General features: G+C 34.9%; 2 protein-coding genes and 1 long non-coding RNA gene across 10 annotated transcripts in view; 2 read left to right on the top strand and 1 right to left on the bottom strand.

The window, feature by feature from the left end:
• Positions 1-13,839, top strand: part of NDUFV2 (NADH:ubiquinone oxidoreductase core subunit V2) — a 39,641-nt gene extending 25,802 nt beyond the window's left edge. The window contains exons 6-8 of the mRNA XM_074275135.1: positions 6,000-6,109; positions 8,157-8,233; positions 13,644-13,839. Of these exons, the coding sequence (XP_074131236.1) occupies positions 6,000-6,109; positions 8,157-8,233; positions 13,644-13,737 (281 nt within the window). The 3' untranslated portion in view covers positions 13,738-13,839. The remainder of the gene's footprint in view (positions 1-5,999; positions 6,110-8,156; positions 8,234-13,643) is intronic.
• LOC141546960 (uncharacterized) overlaps positions 1-20,755 on the bottom strand; it is a 34,799-nt gene extending 14,044 nt beyond the window's left edge. Inside the window, exons 1-3 of the long non-coding RNA XR_012483473.1 lie at positions 20,305-20,755; positions 19,905-20,102; positions 39-19,486 (exon numbers count right to left, since the gene is read on the bottom strand). This is a non-coding gene — a long non-coding RNA (uncharacterized LOC141546960). The remainder of the gene's footprint in view (positions 1-38; positions 19,487-19,904; positions 20,103-20,304) is intronic.
• ANKRD12 (ankyrin repeat domain 12) overlaps positions 20,000-27,653 on the top strand; it is a 168,677-nt gene continuing 161,023 nt past the window's right edge. For 5 of the 8 annotated variants that reach the window (XM_074275117.1, XM_074275088.1, XM_074275108.1 and 2 more), the window contains exon 1: positions 20,096-20,273. The gene's annotated coding sequence lies outside the window, so the exon portion shown is untranslated. Of the gene's footprint in view, positions 20,274-27,653 lie in introns of all 8 variants that reach the window. The other 3 variants (XM_074275126.1, XM_074275099.1, XM_074275060.1) reach the window with 1 other exon arrangement.

Here is a 27,653-nt window from a genome sequence, read left to right as displayed (position 1 = left end):
TTGTGACTTATAAATTTGTTCTCCTGATTCTTCCTTACCTGTCTTGTCTCCTCAGTCTCATTCACTGAATCATAATCCATATCACATCCACAAGTGTCCCCCAAATCTCTGTTCTAGGCTCTCCTATGGAGCAGAAACTGATGGTCAGAAAAATTCTTTCTTACACTACATCTAATTGTTTGGCAAATCTTGGATTTTACTTCTTCCACCTCCATTCCTTCTTCTCTACTAAAGCTGCCAATACCTTACCCTAATTGTTTTTCTTAAGTTATTCACAGAACTACAGAAAAAGCCTTATCACTATACAGACCACACTATTCCCCTAATTAAAAACAATCTTAGGTTTCATTTAAGACATTCCAGATAATCTAGATATCTTTCAAAATATTTTTCCATGTGATTTTCCTTTATGCATTTTGAAAAATGATTTGCATTCTTTGGATTTGTGTATACACACTGGTCATTCCTTTTGCTCATATTTCTCTCCCTCCCCCCCATCTCAAAGAATGTCACAATTGGGAAGTATTTGAGAGGTTATAATATCCCAGTGAAAAGAATTCAGTACCTTTTATATAGCTCCAATTATTTAGACTTTTTTCCTCTACCCTCAAGCCTAAATTCACCTGTTAGTCTTCACCCAAATGTTCTGAAATCATAATTTCTCTACTTTTGTGTCTAAATGTCCTTATATTTGTATTTTCTTAACCATATGCTATTCAGCCACCTTCCTTCCAAATCTCCCCTTAGCTTGCTTTTAAAAAATAATGCAATCTTGGTTCTTATCCCGTCAAATTTCAGTGATCCTTAAGGAGTCAAATTCAACTCCTTGAATATATAGCTCAGTTCATTAGACATACTTGTCATAAGTTGTTTTTTTTTTTTTTTTTTTTTTTTTGACATTTTTATTTATTTATTTTTTTAAAATATATTACAATATATTCTAGATACAATATATGTGTGTAGAACCGAATTTCTTGTTGCACAGGAAGAATGGGATTCAGAAGGTAAAAATAACAGTTTACACTCATTTCCCAGTGTTCCTTTTCTGGATGTAGCTGATTCTGAATTGGAATTGGATTAGCTCTTCTCTATGTTGAAGATATCCACTTCCATCAGAATGCATCTTCATACAGTATCATTGTTGAAGTGTATAATGATCTTTTGGTTCTCCTCGTTTAACTCAGCATCAGTTGATGTAAGTCTCTCCAAGACTCTCTGTATTCCTCCTGTTGGTCATTTCTTACAGAACAATAATATTCCATAACATTCATATACCATAATTTACCCAACCATTCTCCAATTGATGGACGTCCATTCATCTTCCAGCTTCTAGCCACTATGAAAAGGGCTGCCACAAACATTTTGGCACATACAGGTCCCTTTCCCTTCTTTAGTATTTCTTTGGGATATAAGCCCAGTAGTAGTATGGCTGGGTTAAAGGGTATGCACATTTTGATAACTTTTTGGGCATAATTCCAGATTGCTCTCCAGAATGGTTGGATTCTTTCACAACTCCACCAACAATGCATCAGTGTCCCAGTTTTCCCACAGCCCCTCCAACATTCATTGTTATTTGTTCCTGTCATCTTAGCCAATCTGACAGGTGTGTAATGATATCTCAGAGTCGTCTTAATTTGCATTTCTCTGATCAGTAGTGATTTGGAACACTCTTTCATATGAGTAGAAATTGTTTTAATTTCATCATCTGAAAATTGTCTGTTCATATCCTCTGACCATTTATCAATTGGAGAATGGCTTGATTTCTTATAAATTAAAGTCAATTCTCTGTATATTTTGGAGATGAGGCCTTTATCAGAACCTTTAACTGTAAAAATGTTTTCCCAATTTGTTACTTCCCTTCTAATCTTGTTTGCATTAGTTTTGTTTGTGCAGAAACTTTTTAATTTGGTGTAATCAAAATTTTCTATTTTGTGATCAATAATGGTCTCCAGTTCTCCCTTGGACACAAACTCCTTCCTCCTCCACAAGTCTGAGAGGTAAACCATCCCCTGTTCCTCCAATTTATTTATGATTTCGTTTTTTATGCCTAAATCTTGGACCCATTTTGATCTAATCTTAGTATGTGGTGTTAAATGTGGGTCTATGCCTAGTTTCTGCCATACTAATTTCCAGTTTTCCCAGCAGTTTTTGTCAAATAATGAATTCTTATCCCAAAAGTTGGGATCTTTGGGTTTGTCAAACACTAGATTGCTATTTTTATTCACTATCTTGCCCTGTGAACCTAACCTATGCCACTGATCAACTAGTCTATTTCTTAGCCAATACCAAATGGTTTTGGTGACTGTTGCTTTATAATATAGTTCTAGATCAGGTACAGCTAGACCACCTTCACTTAATTTTTTTTTCATTACTTCCCTTGAAATTCTCGACCTTTTGTTGTTCCATATGAATTCTGTTGTTATTTTTTCTAGGTTATTAAAATAGTTTCTTGGGAGTCTGATTGGTATATCACTAAATAAATAGATTAGTTTGGGGAGTATTGTCATCTTAATTATATTCGCTCAGCCTATCCAAGAGCACTGAATGTCTTTCCAATTATTTAAATCTGACTTTATTTTTGTGGCAAGTGTTTTGTAATTTTGCTCATGTAATTCCTGACTCTCCTTTGGTAGATATATTCCCAAATATTTTATACTATTGACCGTTATTTTGAATGGAATTTCTCTTTGTATCTCTTGCTGTTGGATTGTGTTGGTAATGTATAAAAATGCTGAGGATTTATGTGGATTTATTTTGTATCCTGCCACTTTGCTAAAATTCTGAATTATTTCTAATAGCTTTTTAGCAGAGTCTTTGGGGTTCTCTAAGTATAGCATCATGTCATCTGCAAAAAGTGATAATTTGATTTCCTCATTTCCTACTCTAATTCCTTGAATCTCTTTCTCGGCTCTTATTGCCGAGGCTAGAGTTTCTAGTACTATATTGAAAAGTAATGGTGATAGGGGGCAACCTTGTTTCACTCCTGTAGTTTATCGCCATTACATATGATGTTTACTGAAGGTTTTAAATATATGCTCCTTATTATATTAAGGAATAGTCCATTTATTCCTATACTCTCAAGCGGTTTTAGTAGGAATGGATGTTGGATTTTATCAAATGCTTTTTCTGCATCTATTGAGATGATCATATGGTTTTTATTAATTTGATTATTAATATGGTTTGTCATAAGTTTTTAAGTCTACATCTGATGATGAAATTGAAACTATTTCCACTCATATGAAAGAGTGTTCCAAATCACTACTGATCAGAGAAATGCAAATTAAGACAACTCTGAGATACCACTACACACCTGTCAGATTGGCTAAGATGACAGGAACAAATAATGATGAATGTTGGAGGGGATGTGGGAAAACTGGGACATTGATACATTGTTGGTGGAGTTGTGAAAGAATCCAGCCATTCTGGAGAGCAATTTGGAACTATGCCCAAAAAGTTATCAAACTGTGCATACCCTTTGACCCAGCATTGCTGTTATTGGGATTATATCCCAAAGAAATACTAAAGAGTGGAAAGGGACCTGTATGTGCCAAAATGTTTGTGGCAGCTCTTTTTGTTGTAGCTAGAAACTGGAAGTTGAATGGATGTCCATCAATTGGAGAATGGTTGGGTAAATTGTGGTATATGAAGGCTATGGAGTATTATTGCTCTGTAAGAAATGACCAGCAGGAGGAATACAGAAAGGCTTGGAGAGACTTAAATCAACTGTTGCTGAGTGAAATGAGCAGAACCAGAAGATCACTATACACTTCAACAACAATACTGTGTGAGGATGTATTCTGATGGAAGTGGGTATCTTCAACATAAAGAAGATCCAACTCACTTCCAGTTGATCAGTGATGGACAGAAATAACTACACCCAGAGAAGGAACACTGGGAAATGAATGTAAATTGTTAGCACTACTGTCTATCTACCCAGGTTACTTATACCTTCGGAAGCTAATAATTAATGTGCAACAAGAAAATGGTATTTACACACATATATTGTATCTAGGTTATATTGTAACACATGTAAAATGTAAAAACCTGTCATCAGGGGAAGGGAGTGGAGGGAGGGAGGGGATAATTTGGAAAAATGAATAAAAAAAAAAAATCTACATCTGAGGCCATTAGCATTATCACTACTGACTTATTGAAATTTTTCTTTGAATGTAACATTCATTTCTGTTCCTATTCACACTGTATTTTAGTTCCTACCTCTATATCTAGCTTAGTAAATATATAATGGCTTTTTTTCTCCTTTTGCCTTTTTTTAAATTTAATAACCTTTTTTAAATGACATCTGCAAGACTCCAGGCACATACATTCTTACCAGACCTTGTTCGTCACACCTATTGCTGGCCATAGAACAGTTAATCAGCACTTCTTTTCCCCAATATGCTTCTCTTTGGAAGATTTTGCACAATGATGAAAACATCTCCAGTAATGAGTAGTTCAATTTCCTATCCAGGACTTCATCTTTGGTAATGCTTTTTAGGCTCCTCCTGGCAGAATCACTTTGTGCCTTCATAAATTATCAGAAGTGTAGTAGTCATCCAGTTTGACAAGTCTTGGGAGCTTCTCTATTTGGTTCTGGTTGCATGTTATAGAAGAACATAGGACTTTTCTATTGTTGTTAAATCGACAAATAGCTGTCTTATTTTTCCTGAGCTAAGCCACCACTACTTATCTCTTCTTTCTCTGACCCCTAAATTTATATGGTCTCTTAACTGTAGATTCATATCATCATTCCTTGGAGAATAAGATATTGTTTGCTTTTCAAAAGTTTTAGGTCTCTCCTCTTTGGGAAGATTTTATCTTCAAATGTCCATTGCTCCTTCTTCCCTTTCTCTTTTGTGTCATGTTCTTTTACTCTCTGTCTTCAAATTCCTTTTTTTCTTATAATGGAGCTATTTAAAATAATTATTTTCCTTGATAACCTACAGAATAGACAGAGGTGTTCTTTGAGTTCTTATCTTTCCAGGAGAAACAATCAGTCTGTACTTTCAACCTAGGTCACTATTATGGCCATAGCAAAAAGAAACACTGCACATTATGTATAGAAACTTGTCTTTGCTTTCATTCTTTTTTTGGAAATTGGGTCCTCAATCTTCTCTTTATCTGCCTGTTAGCTCTCTTGGCAAAGTCTCCATAAGAATTCTCTTCACATAGCTCCTTTTCATGTCATGCTTTCTGATGTATCCAGTTCTCTTCCTCTACTTTTTTAGCTTTTCAAAATTTTCCTTCTGCCCCTCTTGACTTGGAACTTTCTTGAATTTCCCCAAATTTCCAATTCCCAAATTCATTCTTCAGCTATAACAATTGTCTGCTGATCCTTTTAGCATCTTTTCTCTCCTATTGTTCTCCTAAAGTTATAAATAGAATACCACCTGTTGAAATCCTTTTCTTCCTTCAAGATCCAGTTTAGGTGCCTCCTTCATAAACTTCATCACCCCTACCCTGCGGTTTAAATTTTCTTGGTGCTTATACTGTATCATATTAATTTCTATTGCTTTCTTTAGCCACAACATTAAAAATAAGTTCCTTGAATATAGTGATTGGAGTTTTTCACCTTCCTTGCCTCAATGTTGCAGCAACATAGTACCTTGTGTATGGTAGGTGCTTAATAAAAGTTTTCACTTTAACTGAATTAAGTGATTTCCTCAGATGAAACAGCTAGACCAGAACCTAGATATCCTAATTTTCAATTAAATATCTCTTTCATAGTTAGGTACTAAAAATTCTGGGACCTTCCTTCCCCTCCCTTCCCCACACTAATTTGAAAAAGTAAACTGGTAAAGAGAACGTTGTAAACAACAGACATAATTATACAGATTACTTTTTAAAAAACCTTGACATGAGAAACTATTAAAACTTAACCATTTCTTTCTAAGAATTATGTTATGAAATGTACTGTGCTAAATATTTAAAATTGGCCAAATTACCGAAAGTAGATTTATATGTTAAAATGTGATTTTAGTAGTAATCATTTCTTTTTTTAGGTATTAAGGTTGGTGAAACAACACCTGACAAGCTTTTCACACTAATAGAAGTGGAATGTTTAGGTGCCTGTGTAAATGCACCAATGGTTCAAATAAATGATAATTACTATGTGAGTATTTCACTTTAATTAAGTTTAGAATTATGTGTTCACAATGATTTCAAATAAGTGGAGTTTGGATTTTCTGTGTTTTCCCTCATTTTATCTAGTCAGGATATTTTATTTCCTCCTCTTCTGAGTTCATCTTTAAGACATATAATCTATATAAGTAACTTTTAGTAGAATCATTTTTTTGAGTGAATTTCTTTTTACCTATGCAAACATTTGAAATATTTAAAGATGGGGCAGCTAGATGGGTACAGTGGATAGAGAACTGGCCCTGAAGGCAGGAGGACCTGTTTTCAAATCTGGCCTCAGACACTTAAAACTTCCTAGCTGTGTGACCTTGGGCAAGTCATTTAACCCCAATTGCCTCAGCAAAAAGAAAAAGAAAAATTTAAAGATGTCATTTGTGAAATACTGGTTTCACATTCTTAGCATGTGTTGTTAGTTCACATTGATGAGTGTTCTTTTCTGTTAGGAACATTAATATTTCAGTCATTGGACAAAGTTAGTAAAATGAGTGGTAATAAGAAAAAAATTATCCTTAATCTTATGCCATATTGTGTTATAAAGTTGCATTTTCATAGAAAATTTTCTTTTTCATGTGAGGATTAAGCTTATTAAAATAGATATCCCAAAGCAAGTCTGTCATAGAATAATTTACCAAAAAAAAAAAAATTGTTTCAGCTTTTTTCTTTACAACATAATTGTTATGTCTAGTGATCATAACTCCTTTTTAAAGACATATACCTAATAGGACTTATTTCTTGTTCTGTGGTTAAGATATGTCTTTCTGATACAGGTTATTATCAAATTCTGTTTTGGTACTTTAATATATTACTTCAGGAGTGCAAGAATATGTGATCTCACTATTAATGGAAATTTCATATTCATAATATTGGTGATTTTGCAAACTACAAAGTACTATGTAAATGCTAGATTGCTAATTAGTTAATTTGAATCCTCAAGGTAAATAGGAACCCACTGGAGTGGGAAGGGTAGGTGACATGTTCAGACTACACTTCAGAAAAATAACTTTGGGAACTGAATGGAAGATGGATTGTAGTTAGGATAGACTTGAAACAGGGAAATAAATTAGTTTCCTTAAGCATTTAAATATATTTTGAGGATTCCATGGTTTACTAGACTGCCAAAGAGGTCCATGACACAAAAAATTTTTTAGAACCCCATGGGTTGGGGGAAGAAATTTTTGACATTTAAAGTTTAAGATGCCTATGGAACATCCAGTTCAAGATGCCCAAAAGGCATTTAGTGATATGGAACTAATTCCTCAAGTAAGATTAGGGCTAGAACACTAGCGATGGAAGTTATGAGTGGAGGGATCATAGCATCCTAGATTAATGCAATACCAGACCTTAAAGCCATCTAGCAAGACCCCGGTTTTTCCCCCTCTCTCATTTAGATTATGTTCCATATATTATATGTTGGATTTTATTGTATTTGAATTATTTGAAAAATGACAACAAATGTCAATTTTAATTACATTCTATTCTCTTATTCATTCGGGATAAATGACTGTTAGTTGTCCTTACAATTTCTATTGTTTGAGTTACTATGATGAATTTATTTTTGTTATCATTAGGCAAGAATTCTTGAAAATAATGAAATTTGTAAGGCATTTAGTAACAGAATTGAAAGATGTTTATAGGCATGTTAAGTGTTAAGCAAGGCTCACAAGACCTTTTTGTATGAGAATAGGGTGTGTGTCACTATGTAACTATTATGTGACTAAATAATATTAGGGGTAAGGAATAGTTGCCAGGTTCTTCAAGTTATCTGTTGGAACACTTGCATCCTAAATGTACATATAGTTTTTATTCCTACAACCACCATAAAGTTGTATTATTTCTTGTACACCATACTGCATATCCCCTCGTGTACACTAGAGATAGTTAATGGAAGTATTCTCTTAAAAAAAAAAAAGCCTTTACTCTTATCTGATCAGAAAAAAATATTAAAAATGGTTATGTAGTATTGTAGTAATCACATGTTCAGCTGTCAAATAGTTTAAAATTTTTTATATTTTTGTTCATAGGAAGATTTGACACCTAAGGATATTGAAGAGATACTTGATGAGCTCAAAGCTGGCAATGTTCCAAAACCTGGACCAAGGTATGTTTTTATTTATATAATGGAAATTTAAATGTTTACATATTTTGAAAGGTGGTGTTTGTTCCTTCAATTTACAGGTGTTGGAAATGACTGTAAAAGTCAGTTAGTCTTTTTCCCTGAAGCAAGAATCTTTACTACAATTAACATTACTATTGGATTAAGTCTCTCCTTGAAAACTGTGATAAGAGACTCACTATTTCATAAAGTCATCATTTTGATCCAAAATATGCTTATTTTCTGTCTCCTACTTTTTGACTTTCAGAAAAAAACACAAAATATCTAAACAACTTCCTTCTGCATGGTAGCACTCCAAACACCATCTTTCCCTTAAGTTTTCCAGTCTTTTTTCCTGGGCAAATATCTCTTGATTTTTCTTCATGTAGCAATATCCTCACAGCTTTCATCAGTAGCACTTCCTCACCATTTTTCTGTAGGTTTATGACAATATGTCACATATGGCCTAAAATTCATAACTTAAGTATTCTACTTTGCTCAGCAAATGTGTTATGACGTCCCTTGAGCTGGATATATTATCTTCCTATAACCTTTCAGTTACTATTTTTATCAGCTACTTCATACTATTAGCTCATGCTAACTTGCACTCAACTAGAAATACTCGAGTATTTTTCTTGAGGAGCTTTATTAAGTCAGTCTTCCATTTTGTACTTCTGTTGGTTTTTAAATGAAAGTCATAAAAATCCATTTTTTAAAAGTTTCTGTGCATTATGGCCTTTTCCTAGATCTTTTTGGCTTCACATTCTGCTATATTATCTTAGCTTTTTCTTAGAATTTTTGATGTGTTTTTAAAGTCTTGTAAACATGGTGAATGACATGATTCTAACAACCTGCCCCCGTGGTATGCTCCCAGAGAATCTTGTCATTGGGTTGACAATAATCCATCAATGGATTCTTATGAGTTTTGTAGCTTAAAGAACTATTTATAAATCCACTAAATTATATAGTCTAGATTTCTTTATCTTGTCCAAAGGCATATCATGAGACCACTAAATTCCTTGCTAACAATTAAGATATACCCTATAGCTGTCATATTTAATAGTGCCACCATGTGATATGTTTTAGGAAAGAAGTCATTCACAGAAAGCAGTATGCATTTATTAATTGCTAACAAACCACTTTAAAATATCAGGGTTTATTTTTTTTAACATTTTATTTTTTGCTATTATATGTAAAGACAATTTTTAATAATTTTTTTTTTTACAAAACTTTTAGTTTCAAAATTTTTTCCCTCTCCTTCCTCTCCCCCTTTTGTAAAAGGTAGAAATTTTGATTTAGGTTATATATGTGTAATTGTGTGAAACATTTCCATATTTGTCATGTTATGAAAGAAGATCTACAGGAGAACTATGAGGGGAAAAAAATGAAAATAATATGTTTTGATCTGTATTCAGACTCCCATCAATTCTGTCTTGAATCATTAAATTAGTCATGGTTGATTATTACATACTGTTGCTGTTATTGTGGTACAATGGTCTCTGGCTCTACTCATTTCAGTTTGTCTTGGAAGCCAGTTTTAAAAAATTAATTAGTATTTAATTGCCAAGGGTCAGCAATATTAGTACTAGTCTGTATGTTTATTCTTGGATATACACACACACACACACACAGAGGTACTATTTACCTATCTCTAAATTAAATCTTTTCATAGGATCATATCTAAATTCAGTACTTTGTAATGTCATCTGAATCTGGAGACTTTGCAATGTGCTTTCAGTACTGTTTTTTAATCCTTGTTGCCTTTATTTCCTTTTTAAATTTTTTTTTTAATTTTAAAACCATTTAATGAAAAGTTCACTTTTTATCTGTTAGTATTATATTGTCTAGCTCAAACTTAGGCCTAACCCATTTCCTTTTCTAACTATTAAGAAGAGAGCTTTAAACACAAACTTTCAGATTGATATTTTTACGTCTTAGTTCCTTCTTGACTCTATTTTGATGATAAAACTCTTATAAATTTGCCCAATGTTTATATTTATTCTTTGGGATGGATACCACTTATTTCATTTTTTTGCAGATGTTATTTTAAACATAATCTCAGATTTCTCCTTGTTCAGGCATATTTGTCCCATTTAACATATTGTTTAGTAACATAGCTTTCTCTAATGAATTCTATTTTTGAAGTTTAATTGGAATATATAAATTAAGAATATCTCAGCATCTGTCCAGAATTTTTAAACTTTATGAAACTGGGGCATCTTTTCAATTCCTTTAGAATAATGTTTTAGAAGTTAAACTGTACAATGTATGATCAAGTTTTTTTCCAAAGACATGATAAAATTCATTTCCCTAATTCTTCGCAGAGATATGGGAGACTTACACTGTCAGTTGTGTTGATATGTTGGTATTTTGAACTGCTTGTTGTTATTGTTGTTTTTCTTTTTCCTGAGGCTGGGGTTAAGTGACTTGCCCAGGGTCACACAGCTAGGAAGTGTTAACGTGTCTGAGACCAGATTTGAACTCCGGTCCTCCTGAATTCAAGGCTGGTGCTCTATCCACTGCGCCACCTACCTGCCCCTGAACTGCTTGTTGTTTAAACAAGAATAGTAAAATTCAATTTTTTTTAAAAAAGTTTTTGCTGTCTTTTTAAAAAGTATTAGTAATTTCCGAATTTCCTTAGGGTATATCCCATTTAGTGATTGACAGTATATGCAAAGATCCTTTTCATATTTGTTTATCATGGTAATGATGTGAAGGTAAATGAAATCCAGGTACAAAAATCTTCAAATCTTCTACCAAATCTTTTTTCAGTATTAAATAGCAAATTAAATAAGCTTCAGTACAACTTTTCTGTCTACACTGCTGCTGCTGAAAGTTTATTTTTTAAAAATCATTGATAATCAAGAAATAAGTTAATACAAATGAGGTTTGGTGAGAACTGGTCCTTTTAGTCTAGGACTACCTTTAATATAACATTTGCAAATCTTTGGGTTTCCATTGTGGATGAAAACTGCCACTCCTCTTGTAGTTATAGGGAAGGCAGTGTCTTAAAAGATCAAAAAGCCCTTACTGCCTCTCAAGAAAAAAAGAGGTTGATTAAGATCTTGGACAAATTCCCTTATCTATAAAATGAGAATGTTGGACTAGATAACTTAAAAAAAAAAACTCTTGTCCTAAATATGTTTTATTTATAATAAACTCACAATAGAAATATAAAAGCATCACTTCCATTTTGTTTTAGGTAAATACATTTAAATGAAATCAAATAGTTGAGCCCCTATATTGTGAAGAATACTTTGCTAAATTAATTCTGAGATTGGTCGTATTTTAAATGAATTCAGAATACTGAGTAGTATTCTAAAACATCAATGTGCTCACTATGGTTAGAACTTTTATTATAAGATTAGATTTGGGTTAGGAAGTAGATTTTTAAAACATTTAAATTTTTCATTAAGTCGAATAGTTACATCGTTTGACTATCTTGTTTTGTGAGGTAAGAAAAGGAAATGGGGGATTATAGAACCAGAACTAAGACCATCAGTAAGTTTAGAGTTCCAGTCTGCTTTGATTTTACTCTATTTGATCCCATGCACATCAGCTGTTAAATAATTTTTTAGATTAAAAATAAGATTGATGATAATCATTAATATTAAAGGATCAACAATCAGGGGACTTGAATGTGAAATGCTATTTTTCTATATTTCCTAGTCCCCAAAAGCCAAATTGAGAGCTTGAATATGTTAAAATTTATAATATCAAGTGGGATTAGTTAATCTAAACTAATCGAAAGTTATTATCAGTGGGAAATCAAATTCCTTTACTTAAAGAAAAAAGTAGACAAGTAGATGGCATTTTAAAATACACATTAGGGAAATAATTTCATGCAACATTTATTATGGGAAAATCCTAGCATGAATTGAAGAAAGCAAGACAGCACATCACTTCATTTTTATTATCTCTATGGAACTTCATTTCCTTTCTTCTGCATAATAGATTCAGGTTCATATCCTTAGTTTAGACATTTTTGTCTTTTTATTAACTGCACCAAGAAACTGATAAATGAGAAGGTGTCCCTGAACATTTTCAGAATGAAGGCAAGGTAAAATATCAGTAAGAATAGGAGAGATGAAAACAGATGTTGAGTTGGAATCTGTTAATGGGATATAGGATACATTGTTCAAACTTGCCAGATGATTTTAGGGACAGGAAAGTTGAAAATAGAATAAGCAAAGGTTGTCTATTCCAACATTATTTTATTCATAGATCTTTATTAAAATAAGCTCCTTGAGAGCACATATTATTTCATTCTTTGTATTTGTATCCTCAGGACCTAGCCCCTTGCTTCTTCAGAATTAGCTGTCCTTCATTTTTACTTCTGTGCTACTCACCTTGCTTGCTCCAGTAGCTATACTCTTCATCCAAAGGATATTTTTAGATAATCCTAACACCAACATATCCTCTTATCAAAAAGTGTAAATCACAAGTATGCTTTGACTTTCCTCCCTGTGACCCAGAAGCATTGTTTTCAAGCAACCCAGAAAATATTCTCAAAACCATAAAGAACCCAGTATTTCTATTTCTAAATATAGTTACTGTAAAGAGAATTATATGCAATACTGTCTAGGCAGATAGGTTAAAGCCATGTTGAAGGTAATTGCCAAGCCTCAAGCCTTTTTTTTTTGTTTAGGGCACTCTCTTCCCCAAATGTGATTTCCTTGGCAGAATGGACAGATGAGAAGAATTTGCCCAATAGCTGTAAATGCAGCTGAAGTAGTGGTACCTGTAGAGTACTAGAATTTGGTCAAAAACCTAAGGTGCCAAAATTACCCACTGCATCCCAGGCAATGGCTAGTCTCTCTGACTTGTTTTGCCACTAGACATCCATGACTCTAGAAGAGAGGCTGATGACTGTGCAACTCTGCCTCACTTAAATCCAATTCCTGTGCAAGTTAAGACATAATGATGTCATTGGTGGTCTTCAAATACAAAGGACAAATAACATGTAATACTGTACTTCCCATTCCTTGTTAACAGGTCTCAATTTAAATGAAAATCCAAGAGATCCTAGAGTCATGGATTTATAATTAAAAGGAACTTGGGAGGTGAACTTTAAAGTACAATTCCCTTATTATATAGATGAAGAAGCTAAGGTATGAAGTTAAATTTTTAGTTCAGGATTATTACTGTATCTTTCAGTAGTTTAAAAAAAAAATGACAGTTGTATTTAAATCAAGCCAGTTATAGGTTGGAAGATGAGACAACCCATACTAATTTGGTCTATAATTTCACATGGAAATGACTAAACAGTAAAAATTTATTATTTTATTTGAGCTTTTGAAGTTGAAAAAATTAATTCCCTACTTAACTTTCTGCTAATAGTTTAGATGAGGCTGTTTAGTTTTTAGGGTTATTAGTAAAATCTTAAATGTTTCTTTTGTTTTTTTTTCCCTTCAAGGAGTGGACGTTTCTCTTGTGAACCAGCTGGTGGTCTTACATCTTTGACTGAGCCACCCAAAGGACCTGGTTTTGGTGTGCAGTCAGGCCTCTAAGTAATTTGTATGAATTTGTGTAAAAACCCTAAACAAACCTGTGAAAATATTTCTCAGTACATTTAAAATAAATTAAAACTAATCTCCCCATCTATGGAAACATTTAATATTGCATATTCTGGTTTGTGTTTACATTGGTGTTGACATAGCCTTTAACCATAGTAAATACCATATTAAAAAAACACAAAATATCCTCTTTAAACCTTCTGGGTACTTTGGCTAACAAGACATTATTACATGTTTTATAGGTACAAATATTTTTTCCAACCATATTCATTTCAGTAACATAGTTCATATTTGACATGAAAAAGTATCTCATGACAATTAAGTATGGTTCTTACCACATTTCATTTTTTAAAATTGTATTTTGATATTCCATTGTAATGTTCTCTAAATCATAAATATCAGATTAATGATAATGATAGCTAACATTTATACAGCACTTACTGTGTGCCAGGCACTATGCCAAGAATGTATGTGTTCACACAGGTATAGCACTGTTTTTTCCTAATAATGATTTTCTCCAGGAATGCTTTAGGTAGTGGGATAAGGAAATTATCTTGTTTTCAGAGCCATTATTTTAAAATGGAACGCTTCTATCATATACAGACACACTAGTGTTGTCTTTGGCTACTTTGACCTGGATTACTAACAAGTCAGATCTTCTTTTTAATTACATCTGTAAATCAACAACACAAAAATATGTTTTGTGTTCAAGTAAAAAAAAAAACAAAAACAAAAAAAAACCATTCTATTTATAATCATTTTACTGAGTTGAAAAGTTATTAGTAGCTTTTATGGAATACATAGGTAAAGATCTATAACATTTATTTAGGATTTCATCAAAATCACTTTTCTTTAAAAACTGAATTTTCTATTAGTAAACATCAATAATCCCAAATCACAACTATGTTCTCTTAAATTACTTTAGAAATACTCTGATCTCTGATAAAGCCTTCTATAATATCCTTTTTATCTTATCTGTAAAATTCTGAAGGCATAGCTGGGTACAGTTGAAGTTTTTCTTTTTATTAGTAATGTCTATTTAATGCTTAATATACAGAAATATTAAATATTAATTTTTAAATTAAAAAAGTAAAAAACCTGTAGCAAGGTCCTTGAAACAAAGTGATACAGTCCTATCCTAGGTATCAGTCTCTAAATAATGTGTTACAGGAAGGGAATGGAAGAAAGCATTTTTAGGTAAATGTTACAATGCCTTAATTTAATGCTCTAAAGATATATAATTTTGTCGTTCATCATTGAAGATTCCAAATAACTTTTCTGTAGATGGTTTTCTGGAGTTACCTACAGTTTGGCTTTGAACATCCCTGAATTAAGCGAGATTGGTCTATAAATATATGACTCCCGTAAGGCCCATATTCAAAGTTTTTCTAGTTTGATAGAATTTAACCTGAGTTTATTCTTTTCTGACATAATCTTCAGAAATCTAGCACATTAATTCCATGATAAGGCATCACAAGATTTTAGTTGAGAAAACATGCTAAAGATGTTAATTTACGTAATGATAATTTTGCTTCAAATTAAAGTTTTAGATAACTCAAACCTTCTGCAAAATGCCTGCTTACAATAGGTTCAAAGTGCAAACTCTGCTTCATATATACAAAAACTCTCAATTTTGTATTTTATCAGAGCATATGTATCACTTGTTTTTTACATTTTTATATTGCCAGAGCCATTCACTAGTTATAAACATTTCTTTTATGTGGTTTATTTTGTATATAATTATTTAAAATTTAAGCTCTTTTGTAGGCAAGAACTGCTTTCTTAGGGTCCTTGAAGTCCCAATGCCAAGCATCATAGTTTCTCTCAATGAGATTTCATGCAGCATTATCTGGTATGAATAAATTCAATTAACAATCTATATTCTTTTCAAGACAACATGAAAGCATTGTAAGAAATCACATTTCTAAACTGCTGAGCTAGTAATGAGAACTGTTCCCCAGTGAGTTCATGGCAAATTAGTCTAGGTAAAAAAGATGCTGGGAAACCAGTAGGGAGTCATCGTGCACTTCCTGCCCTTAAATCTTTTACTTGTTTCAGTGGGAAAGTTAAAGGGCAATTTACTGCTTACCAGCAAATTGATTAGCCCTTTAAAGAGTTCAGCTATTTTCTTGTCTTCCTTATTAGTACATTCTATACTTGTCATGGACAGTGATCATTATGAAGATAAGAACCAAAAAAAAAGCATCTTGTCAAAAAAGAATTATTTATTGTATGATTATTAAAAGGGTCAGAAAGTTTTTAATTCTACACAATTTTCATTGTATGAAATTTCTTGTGACTAGATTAACATTAACTATTCCAAGGATGCAAAAATAATTACTACATAGAATTCTTCTTATGTAATATATCCCTATGACATCTTTTCAACTATTTTTGTTAAATCCATTTAATAACAAATTGCTGATGTACTTTAAGATTTATAGATGGCTTAGCAATCTAAAGCAGGTATCCTCATTTTATAGATGAAGGAACCGAGACTTACAGAAATTATATGACATCCATAATGATAAGACTAAATGTCAGAGACAGGATATTAAAGTTATTATTAGAATCTTTCTGATTTCAACTCAGACTTCACATCCTGCTTTTGACCCATATTGGCTGGGTAATCCTGGGCGAGTCATTTCTCAGTGCCCTAGGCAACTCTTCAGAGTATAAATTGCAGAGGAGGAGTAACACCATAGTTCCTTTTACAATTAAATCACAGGCCAAGTTTCTATTGTTCTTATATTTGTTCGTGATTGTATTTTTTATGGCATTTAAACCAAAAGAAAAGGCACAAACTTACTAAGACCACAGAGTACTTATGATATAAGCCTTAAATTCATTGTTTCCCATTAAGAAAATGGGAATTTTCAATACCCATTCAATAAAGTATCTTGAAAAATGAGAATTTCAGAATTGAACCAGCTACACCCAGTGAAAGAACTCTGGGAGATGAGTATGAACCACTACATAGAATTACCAATTCCCCTATTTTTATCTGCCTGCGTTTTTGATTTCCTTCACAGTTTAATTGTACACTATTTCAAAGTCTGATTCTTTTTATACAGCAAAATAACTGAATGGGCATGTATACATCTATTGTATTTAACTTATACTTTAACATATTTAATATGCATTAGTTAACCTGCCATCTAGGGGAGGGGGGATGAGGGGGAAGGAGGGGAAAAATTGGAGCACAAGGTTTTGCAATTGTCAATGCTGAAAAATTATCCATGCATATATTTTGTAAATAAAAAGCTGTAATAATAATAAAAAAAATTCAGAAATACAACTGAAAATCTGCAGTAGAGGAAGGATTTGGTATATTAGGTTTCTAATTACTCAGTACATTAATTTTTAGCACACACAATGAATTTTTTAAAAAATGATTTCTGTCATCCTGAAGAAGTTTCAAAGTCAGAAGTCTGTCTGTAATCAGCTACTGCTTTTTTAACAGGTTTATTGACAGAAGACATGCCTCTATCACCTATCTTAACAAAACTCTTCCAGAGTTTTAGGATAATGCTCTTCAAAGAGAAGATACTTAATATCTTTTTTATTTTATACTATATTTTATTTATACTTTCTATTATCTAGGTTTTAATTTCTGTGTAATTACTAAATTGCTTAGTTTATAACCCCAGTTTCACAATGAAAAAGAAGAGTTCAGCGACTAAAAGGTAGTGTCCATTGCTTCTATTTGCTAAGGTCATGATTAGCTTTAATGAAAACCTCAACTGACAGATTCTCACCATATTTGTCCAAGTTCTATACTGGATCCGGTGAGGATCCGGTTAATGAAATATGTATCAATGCCTAGGGCTATAGTTCTCTTAAAAAAGGTTGTGTAGTAAATTGCCCCTGGATGGTGAGTCAAGAAGCAGGCCACTTTGTGTGCTTGTGTGACTCTGGGGCTCTGATCGAGCCTCTAAAATAGGACTAATAGAACCTACTTTACAGAGTTACTTTATAAAATAAGAATATATGAAAGAACTTTGTAAACCTTAAAGCACTATGGAATAAATATCAGTTATTTCTTCAACTTCACTTTCCATCTCAATGTGTCTAAATACTTTTTTAAACTGGAAATATGATTAAGTTAAATTTATCTTTTTGGTTAATAAAATTATTTTGTGTATGTGTGTACACACATCTATTTTAATACAGCCTAAACCAGAAGCAAAAAGAGGGAGATTCAAGCTGTCAACTAAAACATACAAACTGAATCTCTACTGACAATTTTACAGCTTAACTAAAAAAACTACTATTAAATTTTGTATAGTGCACTTCTTGCAGTGGAAATAAATGGTTACAATGATAATTAAAAGTTTAACAAATATACAAGGTATTATCTCTCTTTAATCTTGATTTTTAATCCGATTCATCAAGTATTTATTATGCAGTTACCGGCAGTGTCAGACAAATTTACATCCTGAAGATACTTAAAAAAAAAAAAAAAAATCCAGCCCCTCCCTTCAAGAAGTTTATATTCCATTGAGAGGATGAAGATTGTACCTGGATAAGTAAATAACAAAGTTGTAAATGAAAGTTTGAGCAGCATAAATTCTATCCTGGTTCAAAGCTACTCAAAATCCAAAGTGCTAAGTGCTAGAAACCAGAGTGGAAAATTATATGGATTTCTTTTTTATCTTTGTGCTCCTTCGGTAAATGTGTCATACATCCTGCTGGTTGGACTGGCAAGAGATAGATGTGGGAAAATGAAAATAGTTCTAAAAACCAGTACTTCCATGATCAACTATATTGAAATAAAGCTCTTAGGTACACAAATCCGATTATTCTCATCCTCATCAGTTTGACACTTTGTTAAATTCACTGGGAATACTAAGCATAAATTAGGGTCTTTGAACTTAGTTGTTTATTATTTGGTTGGATACTTTTCCCTTATTTTAAAAACGAAACCAAAACAAACCATTTCGAGGTTGGCACAGGATAAATACCAAGAGAGGTACTACAATAAATACTACCAGAAATAAGAGGTGCTCACAGACACAGTCAAGCTGTGTAAAAGGCTTTAACAGTAGATTAAATGTTTTAAAACCACAATTAAAAATTATTAGTTATAAAAACAAATCGATGTGTTATCTTCGTTAGAGTAAATTTTTCTCGATTCAGATCTGAATAAGGTACTTATCTAGGTTTCAAAGGACTCATAATGCATGTAAATATTCCCTCCCCAATCATTAACAAAAGGTCACTAAAGGGATTCCTGTCTTCTAGGCCCGGGTTAATCATTTAACTCCTCCATCCAACTATACAGTCGCAGGAGTTCCAGGTCTCTTCATCTCCCATTGGTCTAGGTACGACGCAGGCGCACTGCTGGATTGCAACGGAGCACGGCTGACAGTTCCCATTCTTTGGGAGCTATAGCGGCCTCCTCCGCCCCTCAGCACTAGCTTGGGCCAATTCATTCGGCTGTTGAACTCAGCGCACGCGCATTGCCGAGTGTGGAAATACTCACTGCGCAATCGAACCCCACCTCACCCCTTCTGCCTCAGCCTGTGAAGCCAGTCGACCAAAGGCCGAAAATTTAATAGTGGAGAAAACCCGCACCTTAACCAGTCATTTAGCAATTTTTACCGGAGTTTGGGCACGCAATAATACGCCCATCACAAATATAACATACATGTATACCCCATAAGGATTGCCGCCGCTACCGCTGCCGCTGCCACTTCCAGAAGTTTCCAGTCGCAGACTCAGCCACAGTCGCCACGAAAAGCTAGAATGGAAGCAGTTGGCGCTTCAGCGTCAGCGGCGCCTGCGCTAAAACCTCCCTCCCTTTGATCGCCCCCTCCCACCTTGAGTCGAATGACAGGGGGAGGTAGGGGGTAGTCAGAAGGGAGAGAGGGGAGGGGTGAGGAAAGGCGGGGGATACTTTAGGGTGGATGGGGGAGGCACCACTAGCTTCATAAGCACAAAGGGAAGAGTTAATGCCCCAATTCCCGGCCGGGGTTCTACGATTGGTTTAACCCGATTCCCTCCCCTACTCCCTACCCCCTACCCCGCACTGGAGCGTTCGTTTCACGTTATAAGTGCAAATGAAGGGGAAGGGGATAAGAGGGTAGTAAAGGGGGGGGGGGAGGAAGATGGGGGCGGGGCAGTAGGGAGGCGGGGTTGTCACGCCGCGTGTCCCGTGCCTGCTGGTGAGTCACGTGCCAGAGCCACAACCAATCGCAAAGTCGGGTTGATCCTGGGAGCGAGGAGGCTGTGATGAGGGACGGGCAAGACAGGAGATGTTTTCAAACCCGACCCCGGCAGTGGTGTTGGTGACGGTTGTGGCGAAGACGGCAACCAGGACAGCGGCTACTCTGAGCCTCCAGCTACGGGGTTAAATCCTTGGACACGGAACAAGAACCGGAATAGGGGTGGGTAAAGGGAGGGGGGGCGTGGCTGGGACTGAGGAGCTGAGGAGAAGGAGGAGCTCGACTGCGAGCTATTTCCCGGGCGCCCGAGAGGAGACCCCGCAATCCTGCTTCGCAGCTCGTCCCCCACTTCTCCTACACAAGGTAAGGGACGCGCCCCCTTTTCCTCACCCACCTTTCCCAGCCGCGGCAGCGGGTCCATCCTACCCCTGAGCTGAGCGCGTCTTCCTCGGTGAGGGGATGGGGCCGAACTGAGGCTGTGGTGGGCAGGGCAGTGACAGGCAGACCGTTACCCGTCCTCTTGCCCCCGACAGCACCCTGGCTCGCCTCGCCTTGATCTCCCTTTTACCGACGCCCTCTACTCTCCACTAGCAGCGAAGGCTCAGCTGCCTGCCGGTGTGTGAAGCCGCCTGAGTACCAGTGGCTGTCACTGTGCCGGCATGAGGGGTGGGGGGCGGTGCTGGGAGGGTCCTGGACGGTGGGTGGGGAAGTGGACGGGGCAGGGGGCGGGGGGAGAGGGGCCGCAGAGCGGTGGCTGCTACGTTGGGAGGGATTTCCTCCCCTCTACCCTGTTCTCTCTCGGGAGGTTTCCCGGTGCTGCTGTCTTCCGTAATATGGCGGGGGCTGGGGAGGGAGGGAGCAAGCGTGCTCGCGCGCGCGCCTCCGCTTATGGGTGCGCGCGCGCTGAGTAAGTGTATGTCTATGTGTTTCTGTGGCTCCAAGAGGGCGCCGCCTGTGGATGCCAGGGCGTGAAGGGTGGCGCCCGGGCGCGCGCGCGCTCCCGCCGGTGTTTATAGACAGCTTTGCGGGAGGCGGAGGGGGGAGGGTAATAGAAGTATCAGCTTGTCAATTCACCTGGTGAAGCTTCCGAAAGGAGGTGGCAGAGAGAAGGGGGAGGGGAGAATTCCGGGAGTTGTGAGGAGAGGCCATGAATGAAGAAAGAAGAGGAAATTACTGCTTCTTGCTTGGGTTTTTCAAGAGAAAGGGAAACCTCGGCTCAACAGCCACTTGTTTTTAAGTGCCGGATACGTGTATGGCATTGTGCAATCAGTCCTTTTCAGTTGCTTTCCTTTTGTCCATTTGAGCAGTGATCTTGAACGATCGCTGCCTGTCACGCTCTTAGATCTCATTTTGAGGGATAATGTTGTGTGACTCATCCTAGAGGATCTCAAAGCGTTCTGCAGATCGAGACCGATGGACCGAGAAGCTGCCGAAGCGCAGCTGACAGCTGGTTTAGCAACAACACTGCGCAACTGTTTAAGACGGAAGTTGTGTATTATAGCCCCTTGAAATCATAAGGAAAATGTTTAAGCTGTGTAGCTGGAATTGTAATTTAGCCAAGACATTATGGTTAAATTGAGAACTCCAGTGCAATGTAACCGAGACTCTTTAGTGATTACAGGAACTCGGGGTTTTTTTATCTCAATACTCCGTGCAGTTTTCTGGATATTTTCAGTTTTAAATAGCCCTGTTTAAAAAAAAAAAAATGGAAGAAGAGGGAAATCTGGGAATAATTTTAATAAGTTGTGAACTGGGTTGACAACAAATATTCGAATACATTTTTAAGCATATAGGTCAGTGTAGGAGATCTTCCAGTTTCTTGAATCATCATGCAAAGGCTTTCCTAGAGATTAGCTCAGCACTGGCAGAACATATGCTTTCTTGGCGCCAACTAGCTTAAAAACAAAATGAGATAGGGAAGAGGGTGTAGTAGTTCTGTTCTTAAGTCGTTTTTTAATGCTCTTAAAGCTTTAAAATATTAACTGGAGATTTTTAAAAATTCTATACAAATAAAGATCTTTTACATTTGACACAAGCATTAATTGGACTTCTAAAACTGTACAATTCCTATTTAGGGGCTTATCTTGAGAAGAGATCAGATGTAAATATGGCTTTAAGAAGAAGAACATATGGTCTTCCTAGAAGAGAAATTAGAACAAGAAGTAACATACCTTTAAAACACCACCTAACCCATCATAGATTGTCTTTTGGATGGTCCTGGATAGAAACAGCAAAGTTATTAAAGGAGAGGATATATGTATTGTGTGAAGTAAGAAAAAAAGAATTTATAAAACCATTGTTGTCTCTATATAATATTATATAGAACATAGTGTAAACTATAAGAATGAGATAAAGAAATAAAAAATATTCCTCTTATAGTAAATTCATTATAAAAGAAGAAAAAAAGCTTATTTGATTTCGAAGTCAGTGAGATTTTAAGAAAGGAATTTTGATCTCTTTAACAAAGATGATTCTACTGCTTTAATTTTCTAAAAACTAAAGAAAAAGTTACTTTTATTGTTCTAAAGCAGGTTTGATAGGTGAGATCTAGTGAAAGTTTGGGGGGAATATTTTATTTTTAGGACTTTTTTTTTTTTACTTTGAGGGATGTAAAGAAAAATAATTATGAAAAAGAGGCTTAAAAAAAAAGTCTTAATGACTTTTTTATTTATACCATCTCAGAATCATTTCCGGAATTCTTTAAAAAACCCTATCCTCAAATTCTTTCTCCTAATAATTAGCAAAAATACCTGTTATCTGCTTTTGATAGTGCTCAACCTTTTTGCCCTGAGGAGGGAGTTATATTTCTTTATCTGTTCTTCAGAATCTTAATTAGTTTTTCAATTACTCAATGTAACTTCCTGTTAGTTATCTTTCCATTTCCATTGTTGTAGTTATTGTGTATGTTTTTCTGTTGGTCCTACTTTTTCATTTTTTTATTAGCATATATAAATTTTTTACATGCTTCATTGAGTTTGCCTTTGTATGTTTCCACTAAAGCTTTTTTTGACTGAATACACAACATTCTATTAAATTGATATAACACTTTTTTAAACTTACATTTTTAAATATGTAAACTAATATTTAGGAACTTTTTGAATTATTGCCATTTGAGTTTTTTTTTCTGCCAGGTGGAATATATATAGTTCATTTAGTGAGCTTGGCCTTTCTCATAACAGTCAGTCAGAAACCACCTCCAACTCTGCTACTTAGTATTTTTGTCTATTTAGGCAAGTCATTTAATCTGTCTGCATTTATTTTCTCATTTCTAAAATGAGGGGGCTTAGACTATATGCTTTCAATCTTCTGAATAAGAATTTCTCTGTGGAAAACTTTAGGGATGGGAGGAAGCAGAGAGATAGGTCCAGACTTGTGATTTTATTAGAGGAAGGGGTTTTCATACTACATAATCCTGGCAAATAATTTTTTTGTAATATGTAGTCTGAGCTGACTTAAGTATTGAGTTTTTTGGTCAGAAATAATTTTTTTGTAATATGTAGTCTGAGTTGACTTAAGTATTGAGAGTTTTTTGGTCAGTAGTTACCCCTAGTTTGCATAAGAGGCAGTTAATATTTTAATATTAACACATTTTCTACAAACTTTTATTGTTAACCTGTGGATCTGCTGTTACAATACTTGCTTTTTATTGAACATAGATTGTAATTGGCAAAAGATCCATTCATAATTTGGGTACAATCTTAGTAAAGCTTTTTATGTATATTTTAAATACCATGTTGCAGAGAATATACCTTGACTTCAGGAAATAGTTATTAATTCATCTTAGATTCAAAAGAACATTCAGTCAAAGTCCATCCTATCCCATCCCCCAGATAAAAACATAACAAACAAAATGCTAAACATGTTTGGTTTTTATTTTATTGTGGGTCTTTTTTTTTTTTTTTTTTTATGAGAATACTTGGAAGAGAATTGAGGTACTTTGTGGATTTCTTGGCAGCATTTTTAAAGTTTTATTTATTTACTTATTATATCTTTTTATTTATAAAACATATGCGTGAGTATTTTTTTCAACATTGACCCTTACAAAACCTTCTGTTCCAAATTTTCCCCTCCCCCCAGATGGCAGGTAGTCCAATACATGTTAAATATGTTAAATACAATATATGTATACAAATTTATTACAGTTACTTTGCTGCACAAGAAAAATCCAATCTAGAAAGAAAGAAAAAAAATCTGAGAAGGAAAACAAAAACGCAAGCAAACAATAAAAGAAGGAATGAAAATGCTATGTTGTGGTCCACACTCAGTTCTCATAGCCCTTTCTCTGGGTGTAGATGGCTCTCTTCATTACTAGACAATTGGAGCTGATTGGAATCATTTCATTGTTGAAGAGAGCCACATCCATCAGAATTGATCATCATATAGTCTTGTTGTTGCTGTATATAATGATCTCCTGGTTCTGCTCATTTCATTTAGTATCAATTCATGTAAGTCTCTCCAGGCCTCTCTGAAAACATCCTGTTGGTCATTTCTTACACAACAATAAAATAATATTCCATAACATTCATATACTATAACTTATTCAGCCATTCTCCAACTGATGGACTCACTCAGTTTCCTGTTTCTGGCCACTACAAAGAAGGCTGCCACAACATTTTTGCACATACAGGTCCCTTTCCCTTCTTTAATATCTCTTTGGGATATAAGCCCAGTAGTAATGCTGCTGGATCAAAGGGTATGCACATTTTGATAACTTTTTGAGCATAGTTCCAAATTGCTCTCCAGAATGGTTGGAATCATTCACAGTTCCACCAAGAATGTATCAGTGTCCCAGTTTTCCCACATCCCCTCCAACACTCGTCATTATCTTTTCCTGCCATGTTAGCCAATCTGAATGATGTGCAGTGGTATCTGAGTTGTCTTAATTTGCATTTCTCTGATCATTAATGATTTGGAGCACCTTTTCATATGACTAGAAATAGTTTCAATTTCTTCATCTGAAAATTGTTCATATTCTTTGACTATTTAGCACCTTGGCTGCCTTCTTAAAGTAAGTCAGGTGAGCTACATTTTTAATGGAATTTGAAAGGTACTTTTGTAAAGTCCCCCCCTTTTTTTTTTCTTTTGCTTGGGAAGGAATTTAAAATATGGTAATTTACCACTCGTTTCTGAAAGCACTCAGATGGGGCAATAGAGTGAGATTTTATTTATGGTCTCTAGGTTAAGGAGTTATGGAGATGAGAAACACTGAGTGATGATGAATAGGACTAACGTTTTAATAGCTGAAGCCATTGCTACTCTCAGTTTTGAAATGTCCACTATGGATGGATCCATGGAAATGCTTCTACATCCTTCTGAAATCCTTGAATTAATGGCAGAAACTAGGCATGGACCCACATTTAACACCACATACTAAGGTAAGATCAAAATGGGTCCATGATTTAGGCATAAAGAACGAGATCATAAATAAATTAGAGGAACATAGGATAGTTTCACCTCTCAGACTTGTGGAGGAGGAAGGAATTTGTGTCCAAAGGAGAACTAGAGATCATTATTAATAGAAAAATTTGATTACATAAATTAAAAAGTTTTTGTACAAACAAAACTAATGCAAACAAGATTAGAAGGGAAGTAACAAATTGGGAAAACATTTTTACAGTTAAAGGTTCTGATAAAGGCCTCATTTCCAAAATATACAGAGAATTGACTTTAATTTATAAGAAATCAACCCATTCTCCAATTGATAAATGGTCAATTTTCAGATGATGAAATTAAAACTATTTCCACTCATATGAAAGAGTGTTCCAAATCACTACTGATCAGAGAAATGCAAATTAAAACAACTCTGAGATACCACTACACACCTGTCAGTTTGGTTAAGATAACAGGAAAAGATAATGATGAATGTTGGAGGGGCTGTGGGAAAACTGGGACACTGATGAATTGTTGGTGGAGTTGTGAAAGAATCCAACCATTCTGGAGAGCAATCTGGAATTATGCCCAAAAAGTTGTCAAAATGTATATATCTTTTGACCCAGCAGTGCTACTACTGGGCTTATATCCCAAGGAAATACTAAAGAAGGGAAAGGGACCTGTATGTGCCAAAATGTTTGTGGCAGCCCTTTTTGTAGTGGCTAGAAACTGGAAAATGAATGGATGTCCATCCATTGGAGAATGATTGGGTAAATTATGGTATATGAATGTTATGGAATATTATTGTTCTGTAAGAAATGACCAACAGGATGAGGTTTGGAGAGAGGCTTGGAGAGACTTACATCAACTGATGCTAAGTGAAACGAGCAGAACCAGGAGATAGATCATTATACACTTCAACAATGATACTGTATGAGGATGTATTCTGATGGAAGTGGATATCTTCAACATAGAGAAGAACTAATCCAATTCCAGTTGATCAATGATGGACAGAATCAGCTACACCCAGAAAAGGAACACTGGGAAATGAGTGTAAACTGTGAGCATTTTGTTTTGTTTTGTTTTGTTTTTCTTCCCAGATTATTTTTACCTTCCGAATACAATCCTTCCTTTGCAACAACAACAACAACAAAATTCGGTTCTGCACATATATATTGTACCTAGGATATACTATAAGATATTTAATATGTATGGGAATGCCTGCCATCTAGGGGAGGGGGTGGAGGGAAGGAGGGGAAAAATTCATAACAGAAGGGAGTACAAGGGATAATGTTGTAAAAAAAAAAAAAAAATTTACCTATGCATATGTGCTGTCAAAAAAGTTATAATTATAAAATTAATTTAGAAAATTAAATTAAATTAATAAAAAAATTTTTTAAATTAAAAAAAAAAAGAAAAAGAAATCCTTGAATTAATTTGTTTTTAAGCTTCTTGAGTTCAGGAACTGTATTTATTTGTATTTTTATATTTTGTATTCTCAAAACCTAGGATAGTAACTTCAATATAGTAGGTGCCTAATAAGTGTCTTATGAATTGAAGATACATTCAAATATAATATTACAAGTTTCTGAAATAGCAAGTTTCCAATATTTTTTACTTTGAAGATTAGAGTAAAAATTGTAAGTTGAATTTAAAAATGCTCCTTGAAAAGCTTTAAAATGGAAAGCCCATCTCCTTCTCCCTCTCCTCTACCACATTACCCCAGACAGTTTTGTGAATTGATTATTCCACCTTTTTTTCAGGGGTGGGGGATAATTAAGTGGGATAGTTAAATTAGAATTCCCATAGTAAAGGCTAACAGAAGTAACAGGAAAATTGATGTAATTTTTGATAATCTGCCAATACGAAGATAACTACTTGGAATCTTCCTTAACTTTTCCTTTTCCCTTAATATTCTTATCCAGTAAGTTGACAAGTGTTATCCAGTCTTTTTCAAAGTTTCTTCATTCACACAATCTCTGCCCTATTTCAGGTTATCATTCTCTCTCTCCCAGCCTATTGAAGTAGTCTTCCAATTGGTCTCCCCTACTTCCCCTCCCATCTAGCATCCATAATGCCAACAAACTGGTATTCTCAAAACACAGGCCTAACTTATCTCTAGAAAAATTATGAAATCCTGAGCTTGATGTTTAGAGCCCACCCCAATGTGGTTGTCTCCTACTTTTCCAGGCTTAATTCATATTTGTCTTTCATAAGGACTCCACTGCAGTTAAATTTGTTCTGCTCGATTTTCTGATTACATGACATTCTATCTTCTGCTTCTGGGCCTTTTTCCAAATGGCTTTATGTCTGGAATGCACTGCCCTCTCAGCTTTGCTTACAGAATGTCTAACATCTAAGCACAAATCAGAT

Source organism: Sminthopsis crassicaudata, chromosome 1, assembly GCF_048593235.1.
Source record: "Sminthopsis crassicaudata isolate SCR6 chromosome 1, ASM4859323v1, whole genome shotgun sequence".
Classification (NCBI taxonomy): Eukaryota; Metazoa; Chordata; class Mammalia; order Dasyuromorphia; family Dasyuridae; genus Sminthopsis; species Sminthopsis crassicaudata.
This window is presented reverse-complemented; position numbering and strand designations above follow the sequence as displayed.